General features: G+C 45.6%; 1 protein-coding gene across 2 annotated transcripts; it reads right to left on the reverse strand.

Annotated features, from left to right (window-relative positions):
* LOC130284949 (protein kinase C theta type-like) lies at positions 1–9819 on the reverse strand. Of its 2 annotated transcripts, none has more exons than XM_056535932.1 (6): positions 9534–9819; positions 5494–5744; positions 4789–5406; positions 4634–4677; positions 4135–4527; positions 1–619 (listed from the first exon to the last, which is right to left on the reverse strand). In XM_056535932.1, the coding sequence occupies exons 1-4, from the start codon at positions 9789–9791 to the stop codon at positions 4653–4655; spliced, it is 1152 nt and encodes a 383-aa protein (XP_056391907.1). In that variant the 5' UTR covers positions 9792–9819; the 3' UTR covers positions 1–619; positions 4135–4527; positions 4634–4652. The 2 variants fall into 2 exon arrangements, with proteins under 2 accessions (XP_056391907.1, XP_056391908.1); XM_056535933.1 differs by lacking the exon at positions 9534–9819 and adding an exon at positions 8373–8417.
* Positions 9820–16891: the final 7072 nt, after the last annotated feature.

The following is a 16891-nucleotide window of genomic DNA, read 5'->3' on the forward strand; positions in this document are numbered from 1 at the left end:
AGCACACAAAGATGTAGGGGGCCAAAAGGAAGACATTTATTTATAGATATGAGGGAGGGGTAAGAGAGGATTGTGTTTTATAATTATTAAGACTACTATTATATATGTGTGTATGTGTATATTGTTTATCTGTTTTTCGGGTTGTTTTGATCCAGAGGAAGGCAAAAACCCCCTGTGAGGAAAAGGCCAATTGTCTCATCAGGGGGGAAAATTCCTTCCCGACCCCAAATATGGCGGTCAGAATAAATCCCAGGATCAGAAGCCCATGCCTAAACTAAATGATTTAGGGGGAGCTGGGGAATAACAGTAAAGAAATAAAATTATTTTTTAGGCATGTGTACTAATCTAATGTTTATATTTGTGTAAATTTTAGGGTAATATTATATTATATTACATTATGTTACTAAACCTATTAATGGCTGTGTTGATTCAGAGGAAGGCGAAAACCCCTTGTGAGGAATGAGCCAATTGTCTCATCAAGGAGAAAAATTCCTTCCCGACCCCAAATATGGCGGTCAGAATAAATCCCTGGATCAAGCCAATATCTAATCTCCCTATGTATGTGGTCTATATGTAGGTGCCTATACCTATTATGTGGTCTATGTGTGGGTTCCTATACCTATTGTCACGATGCCGGCTGGCAGGTAGTGGATCCTCTGTGCCAGAGAGGGATTGGCGTGGACCGTGCTAGTGGATCGGTTCTAAGTCACTACTGGTTTTCACCAGAGCCCGCCGCAAAGCGGGATGGTCTTGCTGCGGCGGTAGTGACCAGGTCGTATCCCCTAGCAACGGCTCAACCTCTCTGGCTGCTGATGATAGGCGCGGTACAAGGGAGTAGACAGAAGCAAGGTCGGACGTAGCAGAAGGTCGGGGCAGGCAGCAAGGATCGTAGTCAGGGGCAACGGCAGGAGGTCTGGAACACAGGCTAGGAACACACAAGGAAACGCTTTCACTGGCACGATGGCAACAAGATCCGGCGAGGGAGTGAAGGGGAAGTGAGGTGATATAGGGAAGTGCACAGGTGTAAACACTAATTGGAACCACTGCGCCAATCAGCGGCGCAGTGGCCCTTTAAATCGCAAAGACCCGGCGCGCGCGCGCCCTAGGGAGCGGGGCCGCGCGCGCCGGGACAGAACTGACGGGGAGCGAGTCAGGTACGGGAGCCGGGGTGCGCATCGCGAGCGGGCGCTACCCGCATCGCGAATCGCACCCCGGCCGGAGGCAGTATCGCAGCGCCCCGGGTCCGTGGAACCGACCGGAGCGCTGCGGTGAGGAGAGTGTAGCGAGCGCTCCGGGGAGGAGCGGGGACCCGGAGCGCTCGGCGTAACAGTACCCCCCCCCTTGGGTCTCCCCCTCTTCTTGGAGCCTGAGAACCTGAGGATCAGACTTTTGTCCAGGATATTGTCCTCAGGTTCCCAGGACCTCTCTTCTGGACCACAACCCTCCCAATCCACTAAAAAGAAGGTTTTCCCTCTGACCTTTTTAGATGCTAAAATTTCTTTGACGGAGAAGATGTCCGAGGAGCCGGAGACAGGAGTGGGGGGAACAGATTTGGGAGAGAAACGGTTAATGATAAGTGGTTTAAGAAGAGAAACGTGAAAGGCATTAGGAATACGAAGAGAAGGAGGAAGAAGAAGTTTGTAAGAGACAGGATTAATCTGGCGCAAAATCTTGAAAGGACCAAGATAGCGTGGTCCCAACTTATAGCTAGGGACACGAAAGCGGACATATTTAGCGGAGAGCCATACCTTGTCTCCAGGGGAAAAAATGGGAGGAGCTCTTCTTTTCTTATCCGCGAATCTCTTCATGCGTGAAGAAGCCTGTAAGAGAGAATTTTGGGTCTCTTTCCATATGGTGGAAAGATCACGAGAAATTTCATCCACAGCGGGCAGACCAGAGGGCAAGGGGGTAGGGAGGGGGGGAAGAGGGTGACGGCCGTACACCACGAAAAACGGGGATTTGGAGGAAGATTCAGAGATTCTGAAATTATACGAGAATTCGGCCCAAGGTAGAAGATCTGCCCAGTCATCCTGGCGGGAGGAAACAAAATGTCGTAAATAGTCACCCAAGACCTGGTTAATTCTTTCTACTTGTCCATTGGATTGAGGATGGTATGCAGAAGAAAAATTTAATTTAATCTTGAGTTGTTTACAGAGAGCCCTCCAGAATTTAGACACAAATTGGACGCCTCTATCCGAGACGATCTGCGTAGGCAACCCGTGAAGACGAAAAATGTGTACAAAAAATTGTTTACACAATTGATGTAGAGGGGTCTGGCGAGACTGGTCACCGGGATGTTGAACCTGTTGACGAGAGAGGCCAAAATAAAATTTCCTGCAGATCCAGAGTCCAAGAAGGCCACAGCAGAGAAGGAGAAGGCAGAGGCAGACATCCGCACAGGCACAGTAAGACGTGGAGAAGCAGAGTAGACATCAAGGACTGTCTCACCCTTGTGCGGAGTCAGCGTACGTCTTTCCAGGCGGGGAGGACGGATAGGACAATCCTTCAGGAAGTGTTCGGTACTAGCACAGTACAGGCAGAGATTCTCCATGCGGCGTCGTGTCCTCTCTTGAGGTGTCAGGCGAGACCGGTCGACCTGCATAGCCTCCACGGCGGGAGGCACAGGAACAGATTGCAGGGGACCAGAGGAGAGAGGAGCCGGGGAGAAGAAACGCCTCGTGCGAACAGAGTCCATATCCTGGCGGAGCTCCTGACGCCTTTCGGAAAAACGCATGTCAATGCGAGTGGCTAGGTGAATGAGTTCATGTAGATTAGCAGGGATTTCTCGTGCGGCCAGAACATCTTTAATGTTGCTGGATAGGCCTTTTTTAAAGGTCGCGCAGAGTGCCTCATTATTCCAGGATAATTCTGAAGCAAGAGTACGGAATTGTACGGCATACTCGCCAACGGAAGAATTACCCTGGACCAGGTTCAACAGGGCAGTCTCAGCAGAAGAGGCTCGGGCAGGTTCCTCAAAGACACTTCGAATTTCCGAGAAGAAGGAGTGTACAGAGGCAGTGACGGGGTCATTGCGGTCCCAGAGCGGTGTGGCCCAAGCTAGGGCTTTTCCAGACAGCAGGCTGACTACGAAAGCCACCTTAGACCTTTCAGTGGGGAACTGGTCCGACATCATCTCCAAGTGTAATGAACATTGGGAAAGAAAGCCACGGCAAAACTTAGAGTCCCCATCAAATTTATCCGGCAAGGATAGTCGTAGTCCAGAAGCGGCCACTCGCTGCGGAGGAGGTGCAGGAGCTGGCGGAGGAGATGATTGCTGGAGCTGTGGTAGTAACTGTTGTAGCATAACAGTCAGTTGAGACAGCTGTTGGCCTTGTTGCGCTATCTGTTGTGACTGCTGGGCGACCACCGTGGTGAGGTCAGCGACAACTGGCAGAGGAACTTCAGCGGGATCCATGGCCGGATCTACTGTCACGATGCCGGCTGGCAGGTAGTGGATCCTCTGTGCCAGAGAGGGATTGGCGTGGACCGTGCTAGTGGATCGGTTCTAAGTCACTACTGGTTTTCACCAGAGCCCGCCGCAAAGCGGGATGGTCTTGCTGCGGCGGTAGTGACCAGGTCGTATCCCCTAGCAACGGCTCAACCTCTCTGGCTGCTGATGATAGGCGCGGTACAAGGGAGTAGACAGAAGCAAGGTCGGACGTAGCAGAAGGTCGGGGCAGGCAGCAAGGATCGTAGTCAGGGGCAACCGCAGGAGGTCTGGAACACAGGCTAGGAACACACAAGGAAACGCTTTCACTGGCACGATGGCAACAAGATCCGGCGAGGGAGTGAAGGGGAAGTGAGGTGATATAGGGAAGTGCACAGGTGTAAACACTAATTGGAACCACTGCGCCAATCAGCGGCGCAGTGGCCCTTTAAATCGCAAAGACCCGGCGCGCGCGCGCCCTAGGGAGCGGGGCCGCGCGCGCCGGGACAGAACTGACGGGGAGCGAGTCAGGTACGGGAGCCGGGGTGCGCATCGCGAGCGGGCGCTACCCGCATCGCGAATCGCACCCCGGCCGGAGGCAGTATCGCAGCGCCCCGGGTCCGTGGAACCGACCGGAGCGCTGCGGTGAGGAGAGTGTAGCGAGCGCTCCGGGGAGGAGCGGGGACCCGGAGCGCTCGGCGTAACACCTATCATGTAGTGTGCATGATGTGGATGTGGTGTGTACACTACTTACCTAGCCTGTGCTGAGGTGAGTTCAGGGACGATAGCCTTTCTGATAGATTCAGCGCCCCAGGACTCCTACAAGCGGCTATTGTTCCTGAATTCACAGATGGAAACTGAGCACAGGCTGCTCCAGGGGGGCGTAGATGGTCTTCGGGCTGAAGTGATGTTAGATGCCAGCCCAGGATTGGAGGATGCCAAGTCAAGGTCCTGGGGCAGCAGCAAGATGACATAAGTGCGGCATAAAGATGTTACGGAGAGAGAATGATGTTCTGTGGCAGCTGAGGTGTCATACAGCAGCAGAGACGTTGGCATGGGTAAGGAGGCTGACAGTTCTGGGCAGTAGCCGTGGGCACATCCTGCAAGACATAAGACATGTTAAAAGCTTATACTGAACCATCCAGTTATGTGACATCACATATAATGTACTGATATAAGTGTTATGTGTGTATAGAGGACACTCACCAGATGGTATTGGATCCCTTCACAGTCCACATCTCCTCCTCCACCTAAAGGGAAGACAAAGTCATTGTCAGAGATAGAAGATAAGGACAAAGATGATGACCCCAAGCTAAGAACATAATCTTATAAGCATTAACCCCAGAGGAGGAGGATCTTACCTTTCCCAGCTTGGTGACCGGTAGTCAAAGCCGAGCATGGGATGAAGGGTTGTGGTGTCCGCCGGCCACTGCAGATGTTTATTTTGCAGAACTGTCTGGAATGGTATGCATGGTGGTTCTGCTCTCCTCTCCTCCAGTTCCTCCCAGCCAATGATGGAAAAGAATGGATGCTTTCTGATATTACCGCACACACCCAGGCGCATCTCAGGAGCTTTGCACAGCAGCTTCATGATGAGATGTTTCAAGTCAGCATGCAGCCCAGGTGGAAATTTGGGCTCCTTCTTTGTGATGGCTTTGAAGGACTTTTGCATGGACAAGCCGATGTAAAATGGGGAGCGTCCTGTTGCCATCATGGACACCACAATCCCCAGGCTCCACCAATCCACTGCTGTGCCATAGTCCTTCCCGAGATGCACCTCAGGGGCCATGTAATAGAATGTTCCTGTCACTCCATCGATCTTATTGGAGGAGGTGACCCCATCCTGGGCCAGTCCCAGGTCAATGATACGGATGTGGCCTTCTGCATCCAACATGATGTTTTGTGGCTTTAGATCTCGGTGGACGATGTTATGTCCATGGAGGAACTGGAGGGCACACACCATCTCTGCTGTGTAGAACCTGATGGCGAGAATAGAGAGTCATCTCACTAAATCTTTCCCTAGAAATTCCCTATGATCCTGTTATGCTGGGATTGTGGACTCTTACCTTACATTGCCGATGTTCAGGCTGCCGCACATGCTGATCAGATTATTCAAGCTGCCACCGGACAGATACTCCATGATGAAATACACGCGTTCCAGAGACTCATGTGCGGCATAGAGGTGGCAAATGAATGGACAGTCTCTGGTCGCCTGGAGTATCCGCCGCTCTCTCATGATGGTATCCTCATTGTCCCTCTTGTTGATAATTTTGACGGCCATGTAGATGTTTCGGCCGGGGACTGATGCCAGGACCACCTGAACAAAACAAATGGAAAAGGCTCATTAACCCCTTTCCAACCCGTGACAGATCTGATCGTCATGGATCAGGTAAGGTTGTATGGAGTGGGCTCCTGACTCAAGCACACTCCATAGATGGCAGCCCCCGACTTACTTTAGCAGCCAAAGGCTGCTGCTAATAACTGGTGTGTGGTGATCACTGCTCACTGTTATTAACATTTTAGATACTGATGTCAAAGTTGACAATGGTATCTAAGGTGTAGTTGCAAGTGTCAATGGTATGTTAGTGGTTCGCGTCAGCCCCTCTACTGCAATCACTCGGAACGGACCCATTGTACCTATCTTCTATTGATAGAGCCTATTTGTGGCAGACTGTACCAATAGGCAATAGAATGTTATGATGGCTCATAGAAGTCTCCTAGGGACTTTAAATAAGTGTAAAAAAAAATCAAATAAAGTACCAATAGGCAATAGAATGTTATGATGGCTCATAGAAGTCTCCTAGGGACTTTAAATAAGTGTAAAAAAAAATCAAATAAAGTTTTTGGTCCTGCACTATAGGGGTTAAAAAACATCTGTACGACTGGGTGGTCGATCACTTGGATAGTACCCAGGAACCTATGGCTCAGCAAAACTCTGTCCCAGCCACAGCTCTGTAGTAACCATCTGCTATTCACATCATTGGGGCTGGGAACATGGCACTGACTTCAGGAGCATCAGTGCACTGACCAATGAGCTTCTTCCTCATGAGTTTTATGGGGGTGCTCACTGGTTGTTTCTATAAGCTCAACAAATCATGGAAACAACCAATGAGTGCTCGGTTCAACCTGAAGAGGGAAGCATTTATTGGTTGGTGATCTCCTGGGCAGAGGCGGCTCTAGACTTTTGAGGCCTTAGGCGAAAATAAATCTGAGGCCCCCCATGTGCAATAAAAAGAAGAAAATAAAAACTACACCCCTCACAGAATGTAATAAGGGGTGCAGTGAGTATTTACACCCCACTGGAACAGTGTGCTGTGCAAATGAAAAATTACATTTTTCATTTTCACGGACCACTGTTTCAAAAATCTGTCAGACACCTGTGGGGTATAAATGCTCACTGCACCCCATATTAAATTCTGTGAGGGGTGTAGTTCTAAAATGGGGTCACAGGTGGGGAGGTTCCACTGTTCTGGCACCATGAGGGCTTTGAAAACGCACATGGCCTTCAATTCCATCCAAATTCCTTCTCCAAAAGCCAAATGGTGCTCCTGTAGTTTGCCCGCAGAGCACTTTACATCCACACGTGGGGTATTAATATACTCAGAAGAAATGGGTTACAAATTTTGGGGGGCTTTTTTCCTATTTCCTTTTGTGAAACTTAAAAATTTGGGATAACACCAGCATTTTATTGAAAAAAATACACATTTTTCATTTTCTACGAAAATTCTTCAAACACCTGTGGGTAGTTAAGGCTCACTCTACCCTTTGTTATGTTCCTTAAGGTGTGTAGTTTCCAAAATGGGGTCACATGTGGGTGTTTTTTTTTGCGTTTATGTCAGAACAGCTGTAACGGTCAGCCACCCCTGTGCAAATTGTTACGCCGAGCGCTCAGGGTCCCCGCACCTCCCCGGAGCGCTCGCAGGGTTCTCTTATTCACAGCGCCCCGGTCAGACCTGCTGACCGGGTGCGCTGCGATATTGCTCCCAGCCGGGATGCGATTTGCGATGTGGGACGCGCCCGCTCGCGATGCGCATCTCGGCTACCGTACCTGACCCGTTCCCCGTCTGTGTTGTCCCGGCGCGCGCGGCCCCGCTCCTTAGGGCGCACGTGCGCCGGGTCTCTGCGATTTAAAGGCCCACTGCGCCACTGATTGGCACAGCAGGCCTAATCAGTATCCTCACCTGTGCACTGCCTACTTATACCTCACTTCCCCTGCACTCCCTCGCCGGATGTTGTTGCCATTGTGCCAGTGAAAGCTTTCCCTGTGTGTTCCTAGCCTGTGTTCCAGACCTCCTGCCGTTGCCCCTGACTACGATCCTTGCTGCCTGCCCTGACCTTCTGCTACGTCCGACCTTGCTCTTGTCTACTCCCTTGTACCGCGCTTATCTCAGCAGTCAGAGAGGTTGAGCCGTTGCCGGTGGATACGACCTGGTTGCTACCGCCGCTGCAAGACCATCCCGCTTTGCGGCGGGCTCTGGTGAATACCAGTAGCAACTTAGAACCGGTCCACCGACACGGTCCACGCCAATCCTTCTCTGGCACAGAGGATCCACCTCCTGCCAGCCGAATCGTGACACAAATCAGCTCAAATGTACATGGCTCCTCCCCGGAGCAACCAATGAGATCTCTCCTTTCATTTTTCAGAGGCCTTTTTAGAAATGAAAGAAGCAATTTGATTGGTTGCTATAGGCAACTGCACCGATCTCCCTCCATACAGGTTTTTATAAATCTCTGTACTACTCAGACCTTCACCTGACAACAGACCGGGGTAAGTGACCTGTACTAAAAGTAGGTGAGTACCCTGCTCTATGAGATATCCCACTATTTTCATATACAGTTGCAAGAAAAAGTAAGTGAACCCCTGCGTTAATTACTTATAAAATATTATCTGATTTTATCTAAGTCACAGATATAGACAAACACATTAGGGGAAATTCATCAATACCTGCAGAGGAAAAGTTGCTGAGTTGCCCATAGCAACCAATCAGATCGCTTCTTTCATTTTGCAGAGGCCTTGTTAAAAATGAAAGAAGAAATCTAATTGGTTGCTATGGGCAACTGGGCCACTTTTCCTCTAGACAGGTTATGATAAATCTCCCCCATAGTTCATAAGTCCCTACTGAGGTCATCTAGAGGAGGCAAAAAAAAACCTCATACTAGAGGTAATTCCTTCCCGACTCCAATATGGCATCAGAATAAATCCCTGGATCAATGTTCTGTCCCTATAAATCTAGTATCCATTCCCTTGCATGAATGAATCTCCCCCATTGTAACAAAATTGAGAATATACAAACAGTTGTATTGTTCATGTCTTTTATTGAGTACAATGAGTAAACATCCACAGTGCAGGCAGAAAAAGTAAGTGAACCCCCCTTTAGCAACAGTCACCTTCACCAAATGCATCTTGGAGCTGCAAAAAAAAGGTTTATAGGAGATTATGGCGCATTCCTCCATCACACCACATTTTATTTGTTGTCAAGGTTCACTTACTTTTTCTTACAACTGTAGGAATACATGAAACAAGCTGTAGACACCTTTTGGGGTTGGTTGGGATTGGTGTAGTTCTCATCTCCAGGCCTAAATAGGCTACTGTAAGGTTGTATTGAAGCTATAGAGGTGAATGTATGTATTGTGTCCTTATAGCAGCCTATATGGACCAGGACATGGAGATAAACAATCCCTCCTCACCACAGACGATTCAGAAGACCCCTTTATATCCCTAGACCCCACTATGGTGATAAGAAGGCAGTGGACCTATGGGACATGAAGCAGCGGTCATGGGGTGCACAGAAGTTTCTAGATTTCCTGTCTGTTATTCCATGGAAGAAAACTGCACTTACCATCTACATGGCCTGAACTGGCTGATACCAGGGAACAACACATAGGGATCAAATGGAAATTTAGAGAAAGATTGGTCAAACCCTGTGTACAAAAACAGTGGAGCAGTTGTCCATAGCAACCAATCAAATTGCTGCTTTCATTGAAAAAAAGGACTCTAATAAAGAAAATCTGATTGGTTGCTATGGCAACTGCCCTATTGTTCCTTTGATAAGGTTTAATAAAGCTCCCCCAGAAAGATTAAAATTAAATAACTTATAAAACTTACTTTGCCAAAGTTGCCCCTACCCAAGATCTGGTGGATGTTGAAGCGGCTGATGGTAAGCCGGGGGTAGAGGCTGGATGTTACAGGGTCTTGGCTGCTCCCAGGTCTTGGCTCCTCATCCTCCAATCCTCCATCCTCAGCTCCTCTCCTCTTCTTCCTCATCTCCTCCAATCCAGTCTTGCTTGACTCCTCTTCCCTCTTCCTCTTTTCTCCTCCTCTCCTCCTCTCTCCGCCATCTCCATCGTGTCCAGTGGACGCCATTTCTTTCGCTCTGTAGACTTCGGTCTGGTCACTTTGGTCGACAGGTTGAAAGTAAACGGCAGTTGGTCGTGTGCAGGTCCGGTGATGTCATCGAGCCGGCAGGTGCCTGCCAGTGGTCCATAGACCTGCTCTGCCATATACATGGTGATGCGGGCATCATGAGTGACAGATTTGGCCTTAGCTTGTATGGTGCCCTGTGCAGTCAGAGGGACTTATTGGCGTACACCCTTATTGTGTACCCTATGAGGCCCAAATAATGGCAACATAAAGTGCCCACATAACATAAATTGTCCAAATTGCACTGCCAGATAGTTTCCTACATATCATCCAAATAGACAAATCAATAAACTAGGGACTGAAGTTGTGTTTCATTCTGTTGTTTCCATAGGTTTGGGCACCTATTATGGTATCTAGGGTTCAAGCTTCAGGTGTGAGGGACATCAGGACACCTCTATCAGTAAGATCAGGAGATACCCCTAGTGCCATAGTGCAGGACCCACATCCCTATGGTCAACCCTGGTCTTAGTCTAAAGCCATGAGGAATAATAATAATCTATGGGGGATTCTTCTAGTAGTTGGGGGTGGGGGTAGGTGATTTTTCTGGCAGAGGTTCCCATAATTTATCATTAACTGTACAGGGATGATATAGTAAATTGTATGGAAATTCTTGTGAGCGGGGAGAGACACCAGTGATTGTACCCGCTGCCAATGAAGTTTTAGATCAAAGAGAATATAAATAATACTGGTGAGTGCTGATCATACAGATAGATGAGGGGGCTACATAGGCTCCCGTTATCCTGCACCCTGGCACTATGGCAATATATATGGAGCATCCTGGCACAGTTCATATGGATATTGACAATGGTTATAGTAAAAATTGTCACTGATTATAGGGGCCTTAATACTGGTTAGAGGAGCACTGATACTGGTTATAGGGGCATTCTTGCACTGTTTATAGGGGCAGTTTGGTACAGATTAAGGCTAAGTTTCAACTTTTTGGGGGGGAAAAACACCAAGAAAAACTTGGCCAAAAAACGCTGCGGCCAGATGTTAGCTGTAAATCAATGAGAAATCACAAAACTCTTTTTCCACTTGGCGTTTTTCAGTTTGGTGTTTTTTTTTTTTAATCCTTTTCGCGTTTTCTTACTCTTTTTTGGCGTTTTTCAGCTCCTTGGCAGTTTAGAAAAATTGCAGCATGTTGACCCACTGGCGTTTTTTACCTTAAATCGAGGCATTTTTCTACTATAGAAGTCTATGGGAGTAAAAAAAAGCCAAGAAAAACGCCATGTGGGTTTTAACTTTGGCGTTTTTGCTGGCGGTGTTTATTCTCTTTTGGACTTTAGCAATTCAAAAAAGTGATGGAAATAACTTTTTTTTAATAAAATTTCATAGGGTACCATTAAAAAAAAGATACAGTAGTGATAGAAAAAATTGTATTTAACGAAATTTATCTTTTTTATAACAACATTTTTATTAATTTTTACATTTTTTTTGGTACCCAAAAAAAAACACCATAGGGGCCAAAAATGCAATTTCCACACAAATGAAGAAACGCTAGACGCAGGAAATTGCACTGGGTTTTTTCAGGCGTTTTTTCTTGCTTTTTTTTCAAACCGAAATACGCAGGACAAAAAAACTAGTAAAAACTTAGCCTATAGGGGGAATGATAGCAGTCCTAACATAGAGTCCTAGCACTGTTTATAGGCTCACTTGGCACTAACAATAGAAGTGTTCTATGTAAAGTGATTGTTACAAAGAGATGCCTTAGCATTGTATTGGAGAGGATGATTTATGATGGTTATATTGGGCCTTTATGGTTTTGATCAGTGGAAATTTGTTTAAATTGTTCTTAATGTCTTGTTTATTCTGTTCTTTTAAAGAGACTCCGTCACCAGATTTATGCTGCCCTGTCTGAGGGTATAAGCCTGGTAACAGGGACCCTGAGTACACTGCTAGGTTATTTTTCTTGGTGGCTGCCAAAGATCTCACATAAGCCCTGTTTTTGAGGGGTTAAAGGGGTACTCCACTGGAAAACATTTTTTTTTTTTAAATCAACTGGTGCCAGAATGTTAAACAGATTTGTAAGTTACTTCTATTAAAAAATATTTATCCGTCCAGTATTTATCAGCTGCTGTATGATCAACAGGAAGTTCTTTTCTTTTTGAATTTCCTTTCTTTCTGACCACAGTGCTCTCTGCTGAAACCTCTGTCCAATTTTAGGAACTATCCAGAGCAGGAGAGGTTTGCTATGGGGATTTGCTTCTACTCTGGAAAATTCCTGACATGGACAGAGGTGTCAGCAGAGTGCACTGTGGTCAGACAGAAAGGAAATTCAAAAAGAAAAGAACTTCCTGTGGAGCATATAACAGTTGATAAGTACTGGGAGGATTAAGATTTTTAAATAGAAGTAAGATCCATCTTCAGTGAATTGCGTGCTGGAGGCGGGCCCGCCGGCTCAATTAGAATTTTTGTGGGTCACGTGAGCACTCAGTTGGCGCAATGCTCACATGACCTGCGACAATGAATATTCGTATTGAGCCAGCTGGCCCGCCTCCAGCACGCAATTCACTAAAGATGGATGCCGATATTCAGAGGGACAGATCTCCGGAGTGCAGATATGTATTTAACCCATTAACCCCTTATCAGTCTTCTGTTCACCCTTACTATAACCCAGTTACTGCTTTCCTTTAACCCCTTGGGGACGGAGCCCATTATGACCCTAAGGACGGGAGCATTTTTTTCAAATCTGACCTCTATCACTTTGTGCATTAATAACTCTGGGATGCATTTACTTGTAAATTTGATTCTGAGATAGTTTTTTTCGTGACATATTCTACTTTTTGTTAGTGGTAATTTTTTGTCGATATTTGCATAATTTCTTGGTGAAAAATTCCTAAATTTCAGGAAAAATTTGAAAATGTTTCTTTTTTTTAACTTTGAAGTAATCTGCTTGTAAATAAAAGGGACATGTCAAATAAATTACATATTGATTCACATAAACAATATGTTAACTTTATGTTGGCATCATAAAGTTGACATGTTTTAACTTTTTGAAGACATTTGTAGACATTGAGGGCTTCAAAGTATAGCAGCAATTTTACAAATTTTCACAACAATTTCAAAATCAGAATTTTTCAGGGACCAGTTAAGTTTATTAGTGAATATGAGGGTCTTTATGTTGGAAATCCCCTATAATGGACCCCATTATGAAAAATGCACCCCTCAAAGTATTCAAAATGACATTCAAAAAGTTTGTTAACTCTTTAGGTGTTTCACAGGAATAGCAGCAAAATGGAAGAGAAAAATCAAAATCTCAATTTTTTACAATGACATGTTATTGTAGCCCCACTGTTTTTCATTTTTACAAGGGGCAAAAGGTAAAATGACCCCCAAAACTTGTAAATCATTTTCTCTCGAGTAAGGAAATACCTCATATGTGGAAATAAAGTGCTCTGTGGGTGCACTAGAGGACTCAGAAGGGAAGGAGCGACAATGGCATTTTGGAGAGCGAATTTTGCTGAAATGGTTTTTGTGGGGCATGTCACATTTAGGAAGCCCCCATGATGCCAGAATAGTGAAAAGAAAGACCACATGGCACACTATTTTGGAAACTACTCCCCTCAAGGAACGTAACAAGAGGTAAAGTGAGCCTTAACACCCTACAGGGGATTGACGAACGTTCATTAAAATAGGACGTAATAATAATAAAAATTCAATAAAATTTCATGCAAATTATTTTCTTAGCATGAAGCTCTGCTGCTCCCAAAAGAGTTCTGTTTATTACAGGAAGTAAATTTGGTTTTTACAAACTGAGAAAAAGGGGAGGGTAAAAGGTAAAATTATGCATCATTCTATATGCTGATTGGTCATTTGAGCGTGGCGTAGCATTAGTCATTATTTTGCAAGTCCTCTTAGCTTAGGATTTCAGCATCTTTCCACAAAGTCCAATGTTTAGACGTCTTGTATCCATAGTCTCCATCTCAAGGCTCTAATCTTAGTTACAGGCAAAGCGATAAGATGAAATGTTTTGCATTTAGCATTTCTGATGTATCTGGGTTAAAGGGTAAGGGAACAGATATTTTTTCAGCAGCAATGGCATTTTAATATTAATATATTGATCAGTCATTAGAAACATAAGGGTCATCCCTATCAATTTCCCCCTAAAAGATATCTGTTACCGTACATGACATCTCTCCCTATGGTGCGTTCTGCCTAATAGTCCCAAGTTCAGGTGGAGAAAAATAAAAACGGGTATGGGATGCTTCACTGAATTGAGACGAGCGGCCCCTTGTGAACCGCCCCCCTTTGCAGTCAGACTAGTCCTTTACCTGGGACTTCTGTGTTCACCCTACTCTACTGGGTATACACTTGTACCATTGGCATACAGGATAGTTGTTCTCATGGGGGAATTCTCTCGGTCATGTTTGGGTCTGATGCATCAATTTGGTTCAGATAAGCTGAAATAGTAGGTTCAATATCCACATACATTATTCCCTGGTTGAAATGCAGCCTCTACAGTGAAGCTTATTATTTTCGTTACAAAGGGGACTATGCAACATCCAATTGTCATTCTCTGTAGTAGAGATTTGTCAGTATTGTCTTTTCTTCTGTTTGCACTCTGTGGTCTATTGTCCCAGTCAGTCTCTGTGTTCCATCCCACAGCTCTCCAATAGTCACAGTTGTTCCCCCAGTAGTCACCCGTCACACATGTGTATATTGAATTGTCATCCCTATACATAAGACATTGTTTTGGTACCTCGGGACAACTCACTATGTCACAGTAGTCAAATTTAAAGTAGTCACTTGCACACTGAAAGAGTTATCAAAACGTGGGATACAACTCTTGGGTCATTGTCAAGTCTGTCAAATAGTGTGGTGGAGTCGTATTGGGTTGCTGGGTTTGCACTCCACTTATACGAAAAGAATGTGTATCAGGAGCATGGTGTAGGAACCCTCTTGCAGTGTGAGGTGTATCCATGTTGATTCTCCTTCCAGTTTCACCGAAGTCAGGGTTGGCAGTAATAACAAGGACCTTCAAATCTAGGTTTAGCGGTCCCCCTCACATGTCTTTTCACGAGGACAAACTCTCCAGGCTGTAGATTGTGTCTGGATCTGGAATGGAAGAATTAAACTACAACATGTGTTACTTTCGGCTCATTACACAATAACAATTATTATTGTTATTATGCAATAACAAACCTCACCAAACTATTACTTCCTGCACTGAGGGTACTGTGGGTAATAACATCCTAGCTTGGGATTTCCCAAAAAAGTGTCTCATATGGGGTTAGACTGTTGGCTGTTGAGGTGTGTTTTTAACAGAATATAAAGCTATGGGCAGAACTTCTGGTCATGGAAGGGACAGTTCTTCACTGGCTTTTAGGATTTTGTTCTTTAGAGTGCCATTTAGTCGTTCAACTTTCCCACTGCTCTGAGGATGATATGGAGTATGGAGTCTGAGGTCTGCTCCCCCCATTCTCCAAAGTTCTCTTGTAATATCTGCAATGACAGCCAGTCCTTGGTCGCTTTCAATTACTTCAGGGACTCCACATCTGCATACCAGTTCTGTTAGTAGTTTCTTTACAGTAGTCTTTGCTGTAATATTAGTGACTGGGTAGGCTTCTTGCCATCCTGAGAACTTGTCCACTGCTATTAGCATGTACTAAACTCTTCAATTTTAGGCAATTGCATGTGGTCAATCTAGTTCCTCTGAAATGGGTAGCAAGGTTTGGCCAAGTGCTTCTTCAGAATAACTTCTTGTTCACTCCCGGGTAAAGGGCTTGGTGAAGACAAATCTTGTTTGCTTTTCTTCATAGGCCGTCTGAGTTCCGCTCCCATTTTCTCTTTCCCTTGTTCAAGGCTTGAGTCTGTAATTGTTTCAGTGTCTTGAGTTTGGGGTTTTCCTTTTCCTCTTCTGGTTCTTCTGATCCCTTCTTCTGTCTTCTTGTCATGGTCCGGGGTTTTTCTTTCCCTCTTCTGGTTCTTCTGATCCTTTCTTTTATTTTCTTGTCACTATGTATACCCCTGATTCCGCTCCACCAAAGGGCAGTATTGCAGTTTCTTTAGCTGCTAAGAAATTTCCTTTGTCTTCTTCAAATCTTCTATGTGCTTTGACTTTGATGATTGTCACTTGTTCAGGCAATTTTAAGACTTCAATCAGGGTCCTGACAGTTTCAATGTTCTTTGTAGGGGTTCCATTTTCAGTCATGAACCCCCTCAAAGCCCATTTTAATCTGAAGTCCAGCGCCACTCCATGCCCATAGAGTCCGTGTAGATGTTGACAGTTTGTCCTTCCAAAATGCGGCAGGCTTCAGTTAAGGCAATGAGTTCAACCTCTTGTGCTGAACCACGGGAAGTCTTGCTCGCAGAACTTCGAATGGGCCAACCACTGAGTATCCTGTGTGGCAGTTGCCACTTTCATCATATCTGGACCCATCTCTGTAGAGAGTAAAATTTGTATTGCCCAATGGTGTTTCTTGGTAGATGTGATGTCTCCAATTCCATAACCTCTAAACGATTGTGCTTAGGGTCACCGAGGTCTCCATCATTTTGTTCAATTTGTTTTTCTTCATCATCCCCCCTCAAGAGAGGAAGCAGGGGATGGATTCAGGATTGGGCATCTTTAAAGAGTGAATTTATCCGGAAGTAAGAGAGAGCATTGAAGTCTCACTTGTCTTTGTAGGGAAAGTGGATTTCTTTGACATTGCGTTAGAATAGCTTTCAGGTCATGCGGAGCAAGGTTAATGATAGAATGTCCAAGGATGATGTCCAAAGTCTTGTCCAAGAGGTCTTTAGCTGCTATCACAGCTCAAAGGCAGGTGGGTGCAGCTCGTGCAACAGGATCTAGTCTGCATGAATAGCATCTCAAAGGCCTCAATTTGTCTCCTTGTTTTTTGTGCAAGGACTCCAGAGGCATGGCCCTTTGTTTTCAGAGAGGAACAGATGAAATGGTAGTTCATAGTTTGGGATGTCAAGTGCAGGAGCAGACATGGTAAGGTATTTTAGGCAGTTCAAACACTGTATGGCTTCCTATGACAGTGGTTGCTTCTGAGTAATAGCTGGAATGGCATCATACAGAGGTTGCATCAGTGCTGAGGCAT

This window comes from Hyla sarda, chromosome 8 (assembly GCF_029499605.1).
Source record: "Hyla sarda isolate aHylSar1 chromosome 8, aHylSar1.hap1, whole genome shotgun sequence".
NCBI classification, from domain to species: domain Eukaryota; kingdom Metazoa; phylum Chordata; class Amphibia; order Anura; family Hylidae; genus Hyla; species Hyla sarda.

What these genes read in the sequence shown, in the direction of transcription:
- LOC130284949 (XM_056535932.1), bottom strand. Translation starts at nt 9,791, where the DNA reads ATGGCGTCCACTGGACACGATGGAGATGGCGGAGAGAGGAGGAGAGGA. An exon ending in GTAGGGGCAACTTTGGCAAA is followed by an intron (nt 5,745 to 9,533) that starts GTAAGTTTTATA and finishes TGTTTTGTTCAG; the next exon opens with GTGGTCCTGGCATCAGTCCC. An exon ending in CGGTCACCAAGCTGGGAAAG is followed by an intron (nt 4,678 to 4,788) that starts GTAAGATCCTCC and finishes TCTTCCCTTTAG; the next exon opens with GTGGAGGAGGAGATGTGGAC.